At 37.0% G+C, this 20,132-nt stretch overlaps 1 protein-coding gene across 2 annotated transcripts; it reads right to left on the bottom strand.

The window, feature by feature from the left end:
- Window positions 1-7,996: 7,996 nt before the first annotated feature.
- Window positions 7,997-14,029, bottom strand: LOC111850008 (insulin gene enhancer protein isl-1). Of its 2 annotated transcripts, none has more exons than XM_023823410.2 (6): window positions 13,738-14,029; window positions 13,008-13,197; window positions 11,571-11,830; window positions 10,181-10,467; window positions 9,502-9,669; window positions 7,997-9,000 (listed from the first exon to the last, which is right to left on the bottom strand). In XM_023823410.2, exons 1-6 carry the CDS (start codon window positions 13,763-13,765, stop codon window positions 8,884-8,886), a joined length of 1,050 nt encoding a protein of 349 aa, XP_023679178.1. In that variant the 5' UTR covers window positions 13,766-14,029; the 3' UTR covers window positions 7,997-8,883. The 2 variants fall into 2 exon arrangements, with proteins under 2 accessions (XP_023679178.1, XP_072570548.1); XM_072714447.1 differs by having other exon boundaries at window positions 10,181-10,464.
- Window positions 14,030-20,132: the final 6,103 nt, after the last annotated feature.

The raw sequence follows: 20,132 nt of genomic DNA, 5'->3' as shown, positions 1-20,132 counted from the left end.
ATTTAATTTTGTTTATGGCGCTTCAATGAACCGTTTCAAACTTTTGATAGGAAAAAAAAAACGCCACAAGAATTATGGATAGCCAAAAATTTGTAGAATTTCAGCGGATATGCTTATGCATACTTTATATAAGATATAAATGGAAATTCAAAATTTGATTAATTGGTAAGTTTTTAACTATATGCACATTACGGGACACAAGAATCGCAAAATTTCTGAATTCCTGGTAGCCCCCAAGGCAGGTATTCTTCAGATTTTGGTAGCCCAAAATTAATTTCGACTAGCCCAAATATAAAAGACAATTAAAAAAATTCAAATTAGCTATTGAACCATACGCTAAAGGCTATTCTTATCATTTCTTGTTAGGCAAACCAGCAACATTAACTGGGCACCAGCAGCGAATTTATAACACAGCAGTTTGTGAGCATCTCGGACATTGACAGGAAAACAAAAAGAAACAACTCCTCAGACAGTCCCTGCAGACACACATTCAGGGATAAAATAAATCAACAATTTGCATTAAAGACACTTATGTGCGATCAAACCAGATTTGCTGCAATAACAGCAACAGATACTTTAGTGTAACATTAACATTATAGCACAGAGCTACGTAACTGCTTATTGTTACCATTACATGATGAAAATAATATAACTATGAAGAATATATGAGATTTTACTTTTCAGTGAATACACAATATTTTGTCCACTTATTCCTCCACAGTTTTTTGTACCCAGCCAGAAATAAAGAAATTAAACCTCCAGATTTTAACTTGCTTTCTTTGCTTCAGTGTTACCTACAACATTTTAAAAAACAGATAATTAACAATATCCTTATATTGGACAACCGGCTGCTCACAGCCATTTTGCTTTCGCTGTGTATGGGTCCCATCCAGTAATATCTGTTTTCTCTTTACATAGTTTGCTTTGAATTTGCTTTTATATAACATTATTTTGCATCACCATATGCAATGTACTGAATATGACTGGTGTGATAATAAAACTGTACTCAACTTGTTTGCTTTAACATGCTCGGAGTACTCTATTACCATGACTGACAATGCACCAAGATGGCAGTGCAAGGTGATTGCACAATAAATTGCAACCCTCCTACATATCAGGTCTTAAGCGTACACTTCCTAGCAGACAAACCATGCTAAGCAACTCCTTCGTTCAGCAGTCAAAGTTTTCCCACCAGATAGTCAGTCAAAAGAGCAGAAAAAGGCGAATGAAGTACATGGTAGATATCATCATAATAGTAAGAATGTCTGCAAAAACATACTGCAGTAAAGCATGTATATTAACACAGACAGCCGTGTGCTATATTTATTCTAGGGTCTATAATATCCTGCTCAATAAAGTGCTTTGAGTGTTTTGAAAAGCATTGTACAATTGTAACATTAATTTGTTCTTTCATTCATTGACTCATTCATTCATTTCCGGTAAATCAGAATAAAAGACTGTATTGTTTTTGCTGTACACTATTCCTATTCTTTCCTCCAGTTCATTCTCAGTCATGCTGCAATGTTCTCATCACTTGTGTTTTTAACTATGTGTTGGAATTATGAGGTCAGACCCCAAACTATGTCGAGGGATTCCTCTTCCTGCTCCTACACTCACATTGCAACCTCATTTCATCGGGGAGCTCGTCATTGTTTCATAAACCCACAGCCAGGTACAGTGCTGCTTTTGTTGCGGTCATTCACTAGCAGAATATCATTGTGGAGCCAGTGCTGAGTGGTAGTCTTTCAAGGGCTTTTGTCCTCCCTCTTGCCCCCTTTTCGACTGTCTGCTACATCAGAGAATAGATGAGGACATTTAAAGCTGGAACTCCTTTTCAGCTGACCTAAGAGGATAGCTGGATTCTTCCATGAGTTACTGCTGAGGTTTGCTGCCTGGTAACACAAGCGCTCCTGTCAGTGATAACTCTTTTTTATTGTTTACGTGATAAGCAGCTATGTTTTTCTTTTTTATTTGAGGCTGCTGGGACCAGAAATGCAGGTCCATGGCTTGTGAATGTCTGCTGGGGGGAGGTTGTCAAAACTGTCCAGCTAAATTAAGTGAAGGTGATCAGCCATAAAGGTTCAAAACGCTGGTGCATCAGGTCTCTAATACCCTCAAATGCTTGCAACAGAGTTTGAGATAATCCCATTCACTCCAGACCCAAAACATCAATACAAAGTCAAGTTTATTGATAGCGTGTTGAGTCACCCTCAATGCATTTAACCATCCATCCATCCATCTTCCAACTGTTTTTCCTAAACAGAGTCATGCAATGCAAATCCAGTCAGTTACCCATGTCAGTCACGCCTGCCCTGGGTTGGTTCAGTGTGCTTTTCCCAGGGGTATGTAGCCAAAAAGCATAACACACAGTCAGATGTCATTGCTCTGGAGAAATATAATAATTTCATGGGGCAAATAATCAATAAGATAAGTTTTAGATTGCACTGCAAACTCAATTCAGCATCTCTTTGTTGTTCCATTAATTTTTTGTGTGTGGATATCAGCCAGATAGTTACGTAATGATAAATATGTTTTACAAAAAGGTTACAACTACTTTTAAATGATTAAAATGGTTAAAGCAAGACATAATTGTTCTAGTACAAAAATGTAAATAGACCTCTATACTAGTAATCACTAAAAACACTGCCTTCACCACTTAACTACTAAAACATGTCTTGTTCCACTTTATCTTATTTCCATTTTTGATGACAAATCACTGGATGCATTTATTGATTGCCGAATAACATTAAAATATCACGCATAATACATTGCCATTATTATACACGTGTCTGTGTGAGTCCCAGCTATCAAAGAACTTATTTGCAATTTCCCCATCGCACTCAGATGTCTGCCATGAACAAACTGTTTGCATGTTTTCTTTTTAAATGATATCCATCCATCTTCAAGCCATTTTTGCAGGGGGTCCAGGGCCTATGGATGCAAGGTAGGGAATGACCCAGGATGTGGGCCTGACCCCATGCAGGGCAACACTCACACCATTCACTCACACATTCACACTTATGGGCAATTTGGTAACTCAGGTTAGTCTCAGCATGCTTTTGGACTGTGGGGGGAAACTGGAGTACCCAGAGGAAACCCCACGAAGACACAGGGAGAACATGAACAGGGAGAACTCCACACAGAACCCTGACAGAGACTCGAACCCGAGTCTGAGGTGACAGCACTAACCACTGCACCACAATGCCTCCCCTGCTTTAACCTATTAAAGAATTTATTATTTCATAGCTGTGATGTGGTCTGAAGCCAAGTTTAGTTCTAGCAAATTTCTACCAGTTTCATTACCATAAATCATTTAGATCCACTATACGAAGTCAATGGTAATATACAAAAACGAATAAATTAGGCAAGCTTTAAACAATCTGGAGCAAAAAATGTGAATTGTGATGAATGAGTTTCCTACTTTGTGTAGGGTTGCTTATTGTTGTAGACAGAGAACAAAAAAATAGGCTTTGATTGGGATTGCTATAAATACATAAATCCATTGGTAGATGTATTTGTAACCACTAGGCCACTTCATTCCTGGAGGATCCCTGCTGTTGTATCCTTCAGTAAGGCCCTGATGTGTATTGCTCCGGTACGACAACCAGCTAAATAGTTAAAAAAGCAACTGAATGTAATGCAGAAATAGAAATCTGTGGTAATTTAGAGATGGTGTTTGTAGCCATGCATTGAACAATCACATTAGGTTAAGGAACAATTGAGCTGTGGTGCTTCAATAAAGCTTAATAAATCACTATAACTCTGGAACAGTTTCTGATATATGCAAATGTCACCACCATGTTAAAAACCCAGAACAATCAGACTGCAGGCTAGCTTTCAATTCAGCATAACAATGCCATTGTTGGATGAAAATGCTTGATAAGGTGCAACCTTTATGAACCCCATGATGTGATATTTGCATTTAGCATTTATGGCATAAGGCTTTAACCAGTATTCATTATGCTATTTTCCTCCACACTACTCCATTTGTTTATTTTTTAGTGTCTGTTTTCTGTTATGGGGGAACAAGCGTTTTTTAACTGTTTTAAAGCATATGTGGATCATATGTAAGCAGAATAATCTTATGAATAACCTTTTTGTTGTTTTTAAAAGAATAACTATACTAATGGGATTAACGGTTTGTTTCTAAAGATAAAGTAAATTCCTGATTATAAATAAGATACTAAATCCAATACATTATCTCAATGAAATCTGTAGAGCATTAAGATGAATATCATATGATAATGTTAGGACCTTAACTCAAATATGTCAGTTATTCAGCAACAGACATCACTGGAACTTGTGTCTTTAAAGCCTGCTGTGAAAAATGCATGTGATAAAGTTTAACGTGGTTGTAGCCAAATGCTAAACATGAGCTTGACCTCAGACCTTGAGTGGCAGCAGACTGTGACTGACATCTCCTAGGCTGCAGGATGGACTGCAATATGCCCCAATATACTGAAAGTTGGGGTAAAAAAAAATACTATAACAAGGAGAATAGCAGCTTATTTGATATCTAATAACCTGTGGGTTCCATGATAATAATAATGACACTTTACTAGTCCCTGTAGGGAAATTCTCTTTTCACCTATACCCCATCATGCTCTCCATGACATACATAGACATATGTAGGTGAGAGCAGGTTTGGCAGTGGGGGGCAGCCACCTGCAGCAGCACCCATGCAGCTGGGGGTTAAGGGCCTGGCTCCCGGGACCACAGACATGTAACTATTTTGCTGAAGCTGAGCTCAAACTGGCAACCCTCCACTCACAGGCGCAGAGGGTTAGCCTACTGAACCACATGCTGTATTCTTGGCATAATGTAAATATGAATTTATATTATAATCTATATTAGCATTTTTACTAATATATAACAATTGTGCTCTATCTATCTATCCGTCCATCCATCCGTCCATCCATCTATCTATCTATCTATCTATCTATATTTTTGTGAATGGGGGGGTTGCCCTGTCCTCTGTCCCCCATTTCTGACACCTCTGGGTAAGACCCCTGCTATTTTAAAAAATATAAATAATGCATAATGAAATACAAATCCTAGAGATGAATTGCACTAAATTGTATATAAAAGATATACATGCTCATAATCACAAAAATTAACATTCAGTCTGGAAAATTGCACCCAATATCTATACCCTATATTTCAGAAAGTTCAGTAGTGTAATATTACACCAATCTCTTAATTGCTGTTTGATGGAATTATGAAAGAAAATATGCTGATATATAGGAATAAGGAATAAGAATAAATGTTTAGAGCTCATCTTACAGGGACAGTTTGAGAAATACTTAGTATGGTTTGGGAAAATATGAGTAAATTAATTCAAATAATATTAAAAAGGAAATTCACTGTGTTTGTAAAAAGTAGTGTGTGTTAAATAGTGGACATTTTTTTCTCCACTCTAGTGCCAGTGCTGTTACACAGGACATGTAAAATGGTACCAACTCGGCAAAGAGTCTCCCTGCAGACCTCTCTTGGGCCACAAGTTGAATTCATATGGTTTATCCTCCACTTAAGTGCATCTGAATTTTGTCTTTACATTATATGCAAGAATCAAGTAAAAGCAAATGTTATCATTCCTAATACTCTGTTTGTAATGATATTTACATTTACATTTGTGTTCAGACTAATGCATAATGTGCAAAGTGAGAAATTTACAAATGGATTCCATGTGCCCCTGATAGTTAGATTTATCAATGCATCGTTACAGTCATGTGGCAAACAACATGAAGATGATTTGTTTGAACGGAAGTCATCTTGCTTTGTTCAAGAAACCACATTTGTCATTGTGAGGTTGTCATGAGCTGAGATGAAGACAGATGAAAGAGGAGTCCACTGCTGTTTGGAGGCAGATTGTCATCGTGGCATATTTATGCTTCTTGTTTGAGATTTTGTTGCTAAAGTGTAGGATACACAAAATTGCTAAAAACAGATTAGAAACTAAGAACTCTGCAAACCGCAGTGCCCTAAACGTTGTTTGCGTCCCGAATTTAAACATAGATCTATGGTAAGGTCAGAGAATCCCAGGCAGCCGCATTGCCCACTGGACATATGGCATGTAGATATACTGGTATTTTTTCGGCTGATCTAGCCAATGTAAAATACCATACCGGAGGAGCTCCTAAGGACACATGTCTTCGAAAGAAGTATAAACATCAGATTATTTTAATAGCGCAAATCCACCAGTCTGCTTGTCTACATGTGTCCAAACACACACACGTGTCTGTATAGTACATCCATATTGTCACTTCCCTTTTAATACACCCAGTCGTCAACATAAATAATTTAAATAATGTATCGTACTAATTTCAATATGTGCAAAATGTAGCTATAAGAGAAATCAGCGGTTTAACGGGTTTTGTTTACTTCATGTTTTCTACTTCAGAGACAACATATCTTAAAGTATCGTTTAAAATATTGTTTAAATCTATGAGCATAATGCACTGTTGTTTCTGAGAGAAAATGTTTTCAGATGGAATATTCCAAGACTTAAGACCTGCACTAAGTTTCCCCAGTTATTCATAACAATTATAATAAGTACAGCCTAATTTGTTTTAATTTCGACGAATGACGATTGTCTTGAAATTACTTATTTCAGCGACTGAACGATCGAGTGCCACCCAGAGTAATGCTGATGCCGCCTGCTATGGGAATGCTTCTTCAATCACAGCCTTAAAAGGTTTCTGCATATTATAAATACACGCCGACAATATATCACCCAGAACAACACAATCCTTATTGTTTATACTAGTTAAAGAGAAAACCCACCTGATTAGTACAAATATGACACGAAATTAAGGACTGCTTCCAGTAACCCTATACAATCTTGTAGAATCGTTCAGATGTAGTTGTCTGACTTTGGTAGGGAAGTGGTGACAAGCATGAAACTCCTTATTTAGTTCTTAATTTCTCTGCGATTGGTCATGCTGTTTCAATGACATTCAAAGGCTAACGCAGTAGAACTTGTTTAAACGTCTTTATGAATACTAGATCACAGATGAAATTTCCTGCATAATGTTTATTCAAATGTGAATTTCTTTTTACAGTAAATGACCGAATATAACTATTTGCATTTCATAAGAATGTTGAGTTTTAGGCTGTTGGCTGTGGTATTCCATGACTTTGATTGTTACGCTAATCATGTAAAAGATGTCATTAAGAGATAGTCCTGTAGGCCTGTATATACACATGGACATAGGAATCGCGGGGGACGTGCACCCCCCACCGCCCTACACTCTATAAATAGACCTTTTCATTTAAATTATTAATTTGTGTCCCCCCAATATTAAACTCTTTATTGTGCCGTTGCATATACAACATACAGAGCTATCAGTGGTCTATAACAAATATGATATAGGCCTATGTTGTTAGCATTAATTCGGTCAGAGTATGTCTAAGTCTGTATTCATTATTATTAATTTTAATTATTAAGCTGGACAACTGTAAAAACTATAACTAAAAACGACCGCACATTTTAGACCTAACATTACCGATACTTACGTTTTCTTAATTGACCTACGATTTACATAATTTTGTTTTTAATTTGTGGTCAGATTATTAGTGGTCACGTTCGTTCCCATGTCCTATGTGGAGGTTGCCGTTGCGATACTCGCTTTTAACGTCCCCACATGCGGACTGGAATCTAGCAAAACTGTTGGCAAGCGCATTTCATTTGGTTGCAAAGGCACAGTGTTTATTGATTAATGTAAAGTCTAAATTAAACGATTTTTCCCATTAAAACATAGGCCTATATGCGACCGGAGATTCTCCGACCTACAAACCTAAGCAATAAATTTTTGGAGCCTAAATAGTGAAATAAAGGATAATCGGAACAACAATGCTTATAACTTTGTTGTTGTTGTTGTTGTTATTATTATTATTATTAGTAGTAGTAGTAGTAGTAGTAGTAGTAGTAGTAGCATTAGACGGGCGCCCATGCCTAAACATAAATTATAGATTTAGATATAGATTCAAAGACAAATTTACAATATTTTCTCTTTACTTCAACAATCAGAGATACATGAAAAGTGGCACGTCTTTCGACAATAAATAATAAATTATATTTTTATAGAACAAGAACAGAAAAAAGAAAACATTTTCCAGAGCTAATAACATGTTTCTTTTCAGTCAATAACTATACACATCTTTGGGAAAAGGTTCTTGGACAGACACAAACTCACACAAAATATTCCCACGAAGCTTGTGGCAAAATAGAGGTATACCGTGTTGCAATGTTAGTACTTGAGCTTTTATGAAGATCTTCAAAAAGTCGAATAAGCAGTACATCTTCAATCTCCATTAAGTCGTTAATTTTGTTTTTAAATTCTCATGAAATATTTCATGAAACCGGTGCCGGTCAGTCCTTTTGTCAGTCAAAGTCAAGCTAAATGCAGCGCGCAATGCCTCTCTGAAAACATATTAAACGCTTTTGTCCGATATAATTTCGTTGCAATACTGCGAACCCAATTTTTCTGTAAGTCCACAGCTTTACTAAAATACTGCATCATTTACGCATTGCATCGCTTTATTTATTTTGGCAGAGCTCTTACCAAACTCATCCCAAACGCAGCGCCGTTTTCGTATGAAACTATATCTATGCTTTTTAAATGCAATTCCGAATTTCCATTATTTATATATCATGGATATCTTCTCAGATGTTATGCGTGGAATACTTTTGAAATCTGCGTAGAAGCACATATTTTTCTTCTAAGTAATTCCCATGATTGTCTTCACAGTGTACAAACACAGCCTGGGTTATTTAAATAAAGAGGCTTCGTGCAGATGAGAGGAGGGTACATTTCAAATGAAGAGACCAGTGCAGACTGTTCAGTGGTATTTTTCCCCTTTCATTCGTTCGATGGGTCCCATTCACGCTTCTATAGGACTCGATACCATGCTGTTTGGTGTGTCTGGTAGTTGAGAGGACATTGATGCAACTTCACTCCCAGTTGAATTTGAACCCGGTCCTCCTTCTGAAAAATTTACCTGACAAGTAAACAAAATCCTAATTAATAGCTTCAAGGAAAAAAGCTGTAAAGCATGTTACTCAGAAAACCTTTTTGAAATGTAAGTTTTTCATTTCTTTACTTGTAAGTATATCCATATCATAATATATTCCCACTAAATCAGTTATGAATCACTGCCTAGTCTATGCTTAAGTCACAAACTCTCAAAAGACAATATCTGTTTTCAAAACTGTAAAGCAAACAGTCACTAATATATGTGATTTAAAATGTGAAACAGGGTGCAGAAGGCAGTTACCTGTATTTTCTAATTACAGCCTATATGTTAAAACTATTGTCAGCAATGTCTGTTGCACTATGGATATAGCAGAAGATTCATGCTATTTTTTTAAACCAGTTGTATTTATACTTTATTTATAACATAAAATATACTCCTTTATTGACGATAAAGAGAAGGCTACCTGCACTGGTGCCGGGTGACGATGTGCGCACTGCAGGCTTTGTGCTGGGTATTGGCACTCACCAGTTGCTGAAATGCAGGCTGGTCTATGTCACTCTGCAGTGCGAAGTCACTCAGTACTTTCCAAGGTGCCTGGTAACTCTGCACCTCCACTGGGTTTGCCTGCAAACCGCCGTCGTGCCTCTCTGGGCTGGCGGCCACCATGGGGGTCCCCGTCATACCCTGGATATTCTGACCATGATCCCAAACATTCAAATTAGTATCTGTGTATTTCACATGCTAGTAATTATTTCATTTTCATCTGCATTTTAAAGTGGTAGCACTGACAATCGGTCAATTCGACAGTAAATGTAGTTCAAGACTGAAGAGAAGGAAGCATCAGAAATGTAATGTGTTACACAGACAAGGAAGTATTTTTTTCTTAATTTTACTTCACTGTAAAATAGATCCAGTATTACATAGCTGTACAGTGTCCATGTATTACTTGGTTTCTTAATATCAAAAACTGAAGACAATATCTACTCAGGATGCCAAAATGATATGCATGCTATTAAGATTTACCATGCAAGTGGACAAACAATATATTGCAGCTGCAGGTTATCCAAAACAATGTTATTTTTGGCAGTCAAATAATGTACACGGCATTTAAATTTAGACATTCCAGTTAGTGCTTTCCTTTTGCTGATCTGTGATTTCCCCTTACCAGTACCTAACTGACCAGAGCAGCATGCAGGATTCTCACCGTTTTATCGTTGGGCTGCTGTTGCTGAAGTTGTTTCATTAGAATGCTCCTTTTCTTGTCCTTGCACCGTTTGTTTTGAAACCAGACCCGGATGACTCGAGGACTTAGGCCTGTCATTTCCACCAGCTGCTCCTTCATGAGGGCATCTGGTCGCGGGTTTGCATTGTAGCAGGTTCTAAGAGTGTGTAGCTGTTTCTCGTTGAGGACTGTCCTGACCCGAGTCGTTTTCTCCGGCTGCTTGTGGACGTGTGGTCGAAGTGCAGGCTGTCTAGCCGATACGGGTTCTGCTGTGATAACGGACATGTAACACAGGTAAACAAAAGAACTCACCAAGCAATATATGGGCTTGCCATAAAACTGGAGATCTGGACTCACTACTGAAGAGGAAATGATTTTATGACCACAGCTTTACTCAGCAGAGTAAGTAATCCAGTGAATATAATGGACATTGTCACGTTAAAACTAAAAGCAACAGTTGGTACATTACCTGACAACTTTATAAATGTCTAGGTATGTCAAAATAGCTAAAAGACAATCTTGGGACATTTATTGCAGACATTATTACTACTCTGGCCACTTAGCATGAAAATAAAATTTGCAAGGATACTCACATATGGTAAGTCATTTAATGTTTATTTTTCATTTCTTTGAATGGCATATTAGGTACTGAGTATCTGAGACCAGTACAGTTGGATGTGTGAAAAGATCAATTTAATCTAACAATATTTAAAGATGCATTTATTTTATACAAATCAGTAGATGGATGTTGAAATTAGTAAAGAGGGCATTTTAACAAGATTAACGATGTATTTATCGTCAATTTGAAATGCCACAGTTTCTCTATGATGACTTTCGGGGGCGTATTTTAGGCCGTTTTGCTAATAATTATTAAACCATTCCAGTTTATTAGTTTAGCGCCCGTTTGAATATGCTATTGTGAAAAGTATTCGTTTAAAAGGTTGCTGCAGTTTTTGAATTAGTAAGTAAATAAAGCACAATCAATAAGCCGACGCGTGTTACCGATTTGCGAACAATAATATTTTTATATTCGGAAATAGCATTAATTAAGCTGCCAATTAGTCTCTGATTACCAAATGAATTAACTTTTCTATTTTTATAAATGTATCACGGAGAAGGTGTTCATCCAATTGACCTATTGGACATAATTAAATTGTGCATCGTTTATCGTTATGTGTCGTAACTTTCTCCTTATTTTCACCTATTCAATTGGCTGCACTTATAGTACTTAATTATCCGGCTGTACTTTATATCGCTATATTACATGCATTTTGCTATCAATGTTAAGAAAAAAACGAAAAACCATCACAGCAACTACATCAAAAATAAATGTATTAAATGAATTTGAAAATGTTGACAAACCCCAACCTACCTGCCATCTGTAAAGGTCTTGCCGGGTGTAAAGGACTAAGAGGGTCACCAGCCCCCATTGTTGCCCGTTCCACAACGTTGTGATCGGCCCTACAGAACAGGCCATCGTCTCTCAGAGCAAACTCGTCCCCGGGGATAAGCTGCCGGCTGCAGGCCACACACCGAAAACACTCGATATGATACACCTTGGTGCGCGCTCTCATAACAAAATCATTCTTGCTGAACCCTATGTTGCATTTTGCGCACTTTATCCCGTATAACCTAGAATAGTGAAAAAATATAATAATAATTTTAAAATCGCGTTATTATTGTAAAGAAAAAACTTATGTATTCCAAAATTAAAAATGCAATGGCGACAAATGAAAATATTACACTGTTAATTCAAAATATACATTTTATGCGTGTTTTTTTAATATCCTTGTACAAATAGTTACTCCGTGTTTACTCCGTATGAGAGTAAAGGAAATAAATGTGTGATATATAAAACATACCACGCTGAAGTATGATACTACAGGCAATGAATATGCTTTGAATACGAAAAAGCAACATATATGCACACATATCAACTATTCCAGTAATAAAATATACACTGTTTGTTTGACATGCAGATCTTTTAAAAATATTAAATTAAGCGCAATACAACATGTTACACACAGTCAGGCATGCTCTCTCTCTCTCCGAGGTGCACGATGTAGTTGCACTTCAGAGTGTATGTGATTCGTAAATAATGTATTGTGTAGTTAATGGGCTGAACATGAGTCACGTTTCTGTCAAATATCATTAATCTAAAATTTAAGGGACGACGTTACAAGAAATGTGTCATGTCATATTAAGAGATGATCTTAATAACGTAACAAAATCTTTTGCGTGTTCAGCATTACAAATAAATCGCAATTACTTAGTAATTATAGAAAAAACATATGTTTACACTAATAAAACTGTTGAACAGAAAGTAAACTGCATTGGCAAATGAAACCCGATGTCAATTACTAGCTTGTAAAATGCATATTTGTCAGAGCTGGACATATAATCGGTAAATCAGCTCCACTGTGGTAGTAATAAATGTTATAACTCTATTATCGTTAATAATACCTTTTTTTAACAGAGAAACAGAAACAAACTCTATAACATTTTGTGTTAAGTTTTAAGAATCCTTATTATTATTATTATTATTATTATTATTATTATTAGATACATACATAGAGACACACTTCATTAATTAGGCCTCATATTTTATACGCCTCAGTAAAACAGGGAATTTATCAGAATGTGTTCTGTGTTTAGAGTTTTTTTTCCCTTTAGAGTGCATATTCAGTTTAGAACATTAAAACACAGGAAATATTTGCGAAGAGTGTAATAGCTGCGATGCATGAACCAACATCAGTTAGGCTACGTCAATAAAAGGATTTTGCTTATTCAACAACAACAAAAAACCTACCTGATGTAGTCTCTTTTACAATAGGTTTTTCCGTCTCTGACAAAGCAGGTACACGATTCGTCCAAATATTGATTACATTCTGCACATTTCAAACACGCTGCATGCCATTCCAGATCGGGAGAAACCCGAAGAATATACTGATCGTGAATCTGATTTCCGCATCCAACACATAATGAAATCAGCCGTTTTTCTACAGACAAAGAAACAAGAAAACAAACTGTAAACTTTTGCACATTGCTTCTTACAATATTCCGGGATTATGTCCTGGTGCAGTGCACTACAGTCACATGTGTCATTTGTTTCCACAGAAACAGAATGTTATTTATGCCTAAGTAGCCTGGAAATATGTCATAATATTGGCAGTAGTTAAAAAGTTTTATATAGGCCTAAAATAATACTATAAATAATTATTTTCAAAGAATAGTAACAAGAACAGTAAAACAACAACAATAATAATAATAACATCACACTGCTAGCTTTTAATATAAATGTACTTTGAGGTTTCTATACATCGACGTGAAAGTCATCTTACTTTATTTACCGTCATGTCACGTTTAACACTAACTTAAGATAAATGATGTCACCAGAAGGACGACGCAAGAGAGAGAACATCTCCACGCGCACAGTAGTTTCCGTTCTCACAACAGCACGCATTATTTCTGGAAGTTCGATAAGGCTGTTATTTCCACAAATAAACAAAATCCTCTCCAGTGTAACAACTTGTACTTACTTTTCGGTGGATCCCCCATATCTCCCATGTCAAGATAGTAAGGTGGTGTTAGGTCCACTTTAGAAACGAAGTGCAACCGATTATGGCAGAAAATGATATTTCGCAATTGCGGCGGGGTCGTACTCGACTGATACGAGCGGCACTGCAGGGATGCTCTGAAATCGTATTGTTCACGTTTAAAGTAAGGGGTGTGCGTGCAGCCGTGCCTATTCCCGATGCTGATGAGGCACCGTGTCCTTATCACTCAAACTCTCTTCTCTTACTCTACTGAATCGCCATTGGTCTGACGTAGTGTGCGGAAACGTCACCTGCACGGAAAGCTGATTGGCTATGAAAGAGCCGTGCAGCTGTTCCTGTTATCGCATTACAACTCTTGAAGTCCTTTAGTCTGCTGTTTTATGTCCTTTTTCATTTTCCCGTGCCGGAGAATACTTTGCTCTTTACGTCTTCCCTTTGATTTTTTCTTATTTGTTGTATGGTGCACGCCGCGTCGTATGTTTCTTTTCGTCATTTATATTTTGTAGGGCCTCTTTAAGTTATATTTTATAGATATTGGCTGCACGAATAAAGCGACATATATAGCATTTTTAAAGTCAAAGCTTACTTTTTTGATGCCTAACAACAATTTGCTTAGAATTTAAGTTTTTTTTTTTTTTTTTTTTTTAAATAAAGTGTTTCCTACTTATGTCGCAGTATCTACAATGTCATGGTAACTGGATTAAAAAAAACGGATGGATTTATATATTCACGTTTTTCAAGACAAGTTTATCATACATAGGCATAATTGAAACGATTCAAATCATAATTAGGCTAAAGCCTGATATTGAACCGGAAACTAAGCCATATAAATGGTCAATCGCTGGAGTTCGATAATATAGTATGAATATTTAATTTTAAATTTGTTTTGTAAAACGTTTAATTCAACATCACCAATATTATCAGTGGCTTACGATTTTCGTTTGAGATAAACTATACTATTCTTCAAATTGCAAATACCCCGTTTGCAATACAGAGCTTATATAGTGGATTGCTTACGATGTCACTAAGGAAAATACTCGTTGATTTTATATTCCTACTTTTTGTATGAATATGAAATAAACTTTATACACATATTGACTAAAGTGTTGCAAAATAACTATGACACAGTGCGATTATAAGCAGTGGCATCTTTAGACGTTTTAGCTTTGTAAACCAAAGGGAAATTATACAAACCGTAATTGCAGATAATGACAACCCTAAATAGACAGTGTGACACGTGGTATAATGTAAACCTGAAGTGAAGGGCAATTTGGCCTAATAGGCAAAACAGAGCACGTCCCAGTCGTTTTCAGGCTATTTTAAAGAAACGAGCAAGTGCATATTTTAAAGTCCATGTGGCATCTTAAGTTCCCAGTGGTATCTTACTGTGTTTAAATGTGTTACAGAAAATCCCGCAAAAACTATTTCCACTATAAAATAATCATTGTAAAAACATGCAAAACATAGCTACATTGTGTACTACGAAAAGAGGATTCATGCAACTCATATTTGACACCCGGCAACAGAGCTTTATTTAGAGGGTCTTATTGGACACTAAAGCGCCCCCTTGCGTCCAAAATATTTGGTCATCATCAAAATGACGTCCTTTACATAAACGAAGTTGGGGCGGTAGATATGTTTTTCAGAGCAGAGAATAACTGTTATAGATGGTGGAAGAAGGTGCTATATGACATTATCTAAAAATGTAGAAAGGGGTAGTGCTGTTGCCCTGTACCTTCAGAACTGCGGACTGAACAGCGTGTAGTCAGCCTATGTGCCTTGTCATGGACTAGCATGTCATCCAGGGTGTACCCCACCCTGGTACCATAATGCTCCCTTTGTAATTACATCTTTGTGGGGACTCTCCATTCAGTCTAATCCCAACATGACAACCTTAACCCCTACCCAGCCCTAACCCTAACCATAAGTAAGCAAACAAAATGCAAGACTTTTCGCATTTTTGCGACTGTATTCACAGATCTTTGGGAAAACAGGTTTTTATTACAATGTGGGAGACATTTGGTCCCCACAAAGTAACGTAAGCCTAATTTCTCACACACACAATGTTCTTCTTCTTTTCCAACGCACAGCGCTAATAAATGGGATTTCTGTGAAAACTGGGAGAAATTGTCTGAGTTTTCCTTCAGCAAAACTCAGGAGATATTGTGTTATATGCTTGTTAGAGCAGAAAAAAAATGAATACAACAGATGATGGATGAAGATTTTAAATGAGACTCACTGAAAAAGTTTACACTGATCAGCCATAATATTAACACCACTTAATATTGTGTAATATTGGGTCCCTCTTGTGCCAACCAAACAGCTGTGACCCATTTAGACATGGACTCCACAAGACATCTGAAGACATCTGGCACCAAAACATTAGCAGCAGATCCTTTAAGTTGCAAGGTGGGGCTTCTATGGATCAGACTTGATTGTTCAGCAGATCCCACAGATGCTCAATCCGATTGCGATCTGAAGAAATTGGAGTCCAAGTCAACACCTTGAATTCTTTTTCATTTTCCTCAAACTATTCCTGAACATTTCTTTGTAGTGTGGCAGGGCGCATTATCCTGCTGAAAGAGGCCACTGCCATCAGGGAATACTGTTGGGCATATTCTGTCTGCAGCAATGCTTAGGTGGGTGATACATGTCAAAGTAACAACCACATGAATGCCTGGACCCAAGGTTTCCCAGCAGAACATTGCCCAGAGCATCAAACTGCCTCTGCCAATTTGCCTTCTTCCTGCTGTCCTCTTCATTTACTCCATGGTCCAGTTCTGACACTCGTGTGCCCATTGTAGGCACTTTTGGATGGCATGGGCACACTGACCGGTCTCTGGCTATTCAGCTTCATACGCAGCAAGCTGTGATGTTCCTCACACCTTTCTATCATAGCCGGCATTAAGTTTTTCAGCAATTTGTGCTACAGTAGCTTTCCTGTGGGATCAGACCAGATGGTCTCGCCTTCACTCCCCCATCACATCAATGAGTTATAACCCCTGTGGCCGGTTCAAAAATCGCCCTTCCTTGGACCACTTTTGGTCGGTACTGACCCCACAAGACCTGTCATTTTGGAGATGGTCTGACCCAGTCGTCTAGCCGTCACAATTCGGCTTTTGTCTAGGTCACACAGATCCTTACATTTGGTAATTTTTCCTGCTTCCAAAACACAAGCTTGAAGTACTTACCATTCACTTGCCTAATGTATATCAGCTCTTTTGACAGGTGCCATTGTAATGAGATTATCAATGTTATTCCCTTCACCTGTCAGTGGTTTTAGTGTTATGGTTGATTGGTGTATACCAGTGAGGGTTAGACTGTATTTTACTTCAAATATGTCATTATCTGCAATGAGTTGGTGGCCTGTCCTGGGTTATTCCCTGCCTTGCACCCATACCTTCCAGGATAGGCTCCAGACCCCAGCGAACAGGTATAGAAAATGGAAAGATGGATGGATGGATATGTAGTCATAAATTAGACAAAAAGAGAATATTAGTCTAAGTTTCTCTTGTTCGTATCTTAATGTTTCTTGGTTTTCTCTGTACCTTCATGCTATTATTCTTGAATAAATATTGTTTTAACTCATGCAGTGCTGCTTTCTACAGTACCAGCGAAATAAACAGTGAAAAAACACCAGGCCAACTATAATAAAAGCAATGCTGTAAAATATACACTACAGTCACATAGGAAAATACATGTCAGCTGATAACATGTCATTCAGAAGCATATTTCTGTGTCACAGATCAGCCCAGATCACATGTGTATTAACAATAATAGAATTTGCAATGCTATCTCACCCTGATGCACATCCTGGATTTAGAATGAAAGATAAAATGAAAACACCAAGTTAGCCAAAGTAAACCATTGTTGCTTAAACAAAACATGAGGTGTCTATCATAGTGGAAGTGTAAATGACAATGCACATATGTTCCTGAGCAATTATATAACAAGAATCCAATCCCTGCAACACTAGTAGCTGTATTGTATGCTTGAAGGAGAGACTGATTTTTTATACATCACATAGTTCACATCCTGCCTATAATTTCTTTGTTTTTGCCATCGCCAAGCCATGCTGTGGGCTTAAAATTTTGCTAAAAATCTTTTATAATGTCTATTGCATTTGCTTTATTTATTATGCAGCATTTTTATTATATTGACAAATGGAATTTGTACAGCTACAGGCAGGTGTAAATATCATATTCAGTTGGTTAAAAAGGTTCAACTCAACTGTATCTGCTCAAACAATTTCTAATGCATTCCCTCAGCGGAAATATTTGGTTGTATTGAAGATTTTATGAATGAAAGGCGTACTGACACTCATCCGGCTCAGCAGTAGTTCTTCTTTTTTGCGTTTTGATTGGCCACTTTCCAACATTCTATTAAAAGCAAATAAAACAACACTTATGTGCAAAACAAGAGGGCTACATAACTGTGTAATTGCACTCATAATACTCACACAATGTGATTTATTAATTACTGTGGACTGGCTTTGGTTGCAGATAGGCTGACGTGATAAACCCGTTCTAGTAGAAAAACTCATGTAAGTGAGATAAATGTGCTCTCAGCACTGCGGCTAGGCAGACAATAACATCTTCTTTTCACTCTTGCCTTGATCCAATTAGCAACAACGCTGTTATGAGTAGGAAGCTGTTTGCATTTGTTGGGCATTATGATTTACAATCGTATTGAAGAGTGCAGCTCTGTTTCACGCCCAGGCAGGCACAGGCCTTCAGGCACAGTGGGGGTCCCTCAGAATAGTGGCAGGAGTTTGTCCTCAAGCTGCAATTTCCTCCTTTATGGAACATTATCTAGCTAGACTTTTTAATGCTAAAGTTCCAAGTACAGTGCTTCCAAATGACAATCAGCTATAGTAGAAATATATTTGCAAAAATAAATTCTTCTTTGTGGAGACCAGCCTGTCCATAACAATAGACATATTGGGCCCTAATAATGCTGCTGTTCTGGAAAACAGTGAATCTGAATAAAAGTTAATTGTGACAGTAACCTGAAGCATACTACATGAAAATAATATGATCAGGTAAGAGTTCATTTTGCCTAGTTGCCTTTTTTAATAAACTGTAGATGGTATAGCAATTTTTTAAGGCTGAAAATCCACCTTTGTTTAGCCTTATTTTTCCCTTGCATTCTAGAATTCAGGACTGCTGAGTATGTAGTACATCCACTTAAATGGAAAATGCATGGCAAACACCATTTACCCATCTGATCCAGAATTGTCCCAAGGAGCAGTGGTAAATATTGGTCAGCTCTGCAGCCATTTAACATGTGTGTTCTACAAGAGGATTTGCTGGATAACAGCAGTGAACAAGAATACCTCTTAATCACTCTGTTTCCTAATCTTATCTCCCTGGCATGTCTTGAATACACTAATATGTGTATGGCATAGGTGCAGCATCAGTAACAGCATGATGCACATGCAATAGCTGCTTGCCTGTTGTTTGTTTTCTCAGCCTCAGAGTGAATCTAAATTGTAGACCTGTTTGTTCACTAATCAATCATCTCAAAGTAACAAGGCAGAGGACTCCACTGTCTGGAATCATTACCCAAAACAATCGCTCCACTTTAATTAACATCAAATAGAAACGGGGGAAAATAGCTTTCCTTCACATTGAATTATGGATGCAAGCAAAGGTCTAGCTGATAAACAAGTAATCTACAGGCTGACCTCACACGATGCACTGGGAAGAGCCCTGATGTTCTGCAAAAAGATTAATTGCCATACTGAGTTTAAGTAATTGTACCTTCCACTCTATAAGGATAATTGAAACTGTGGCTAAGGAGGCATATGAAAAAAAAATAGATGTGTATTTAAAAGAGGGACCTATTGTATGTAAATGGTGCATTAAATTACAGTTACAGTTAATTTCTTGTTTTTTTTGGTTTGGTCAATATGAATTATTTTCTTCCTTCAGATATGAAGACAAAGATCTAATTTAACCATGGTTGCTGCTGGACAGCATTGTTCTAAATTGGGAGAATCCAATTATGCTATAATAAAAATGTGAGCTCTAATTCAATCCTAAAATGTACAGAGGACTCAAAGCATAAAGAAATCTGAAATTGATAACATTTATTTGGAATAGGTAAAGAAATAGATGAAACACAGGCAATATCCCCTTAGCACGATAACTAATTAACTTTTATTTCAACGTAAAGATCAGCCATTGGTCATTTATTATATGGTGATTTATAGACAATTGCATAATAATTTACAAATCAGGTGCAAATCTAACTGCAGATACAACAGTACTAAAACTTAAGAAAATTATATATTTTTAATATTCTATAAAGTTGTTCTTCTTCTTAATCTTGTATTATTATTATTATTATTATTATTATTATTATTATTATTATTA

Source organism: Paramormyrops kingsleyae, chromosome 7 (genome assembly GCF_048594095.1).
Source record: "Paramormyrops kingsleyae isolate MSU_618 chromosome 7, PKINGS_0.4, whole genome shotgun sequence".
Lineage (NCBI taxonomy): Eukaryota > Metazoa > Chordata > Actinopteri > Osteoglossiformes > Mormyridae > Paramormyrops > Paramormyrops kingsleyae.
Note: the sequence above shows the minus strand (reverse complement) of the source record. Positions and strands in the feature narration are given on the sequence as shown.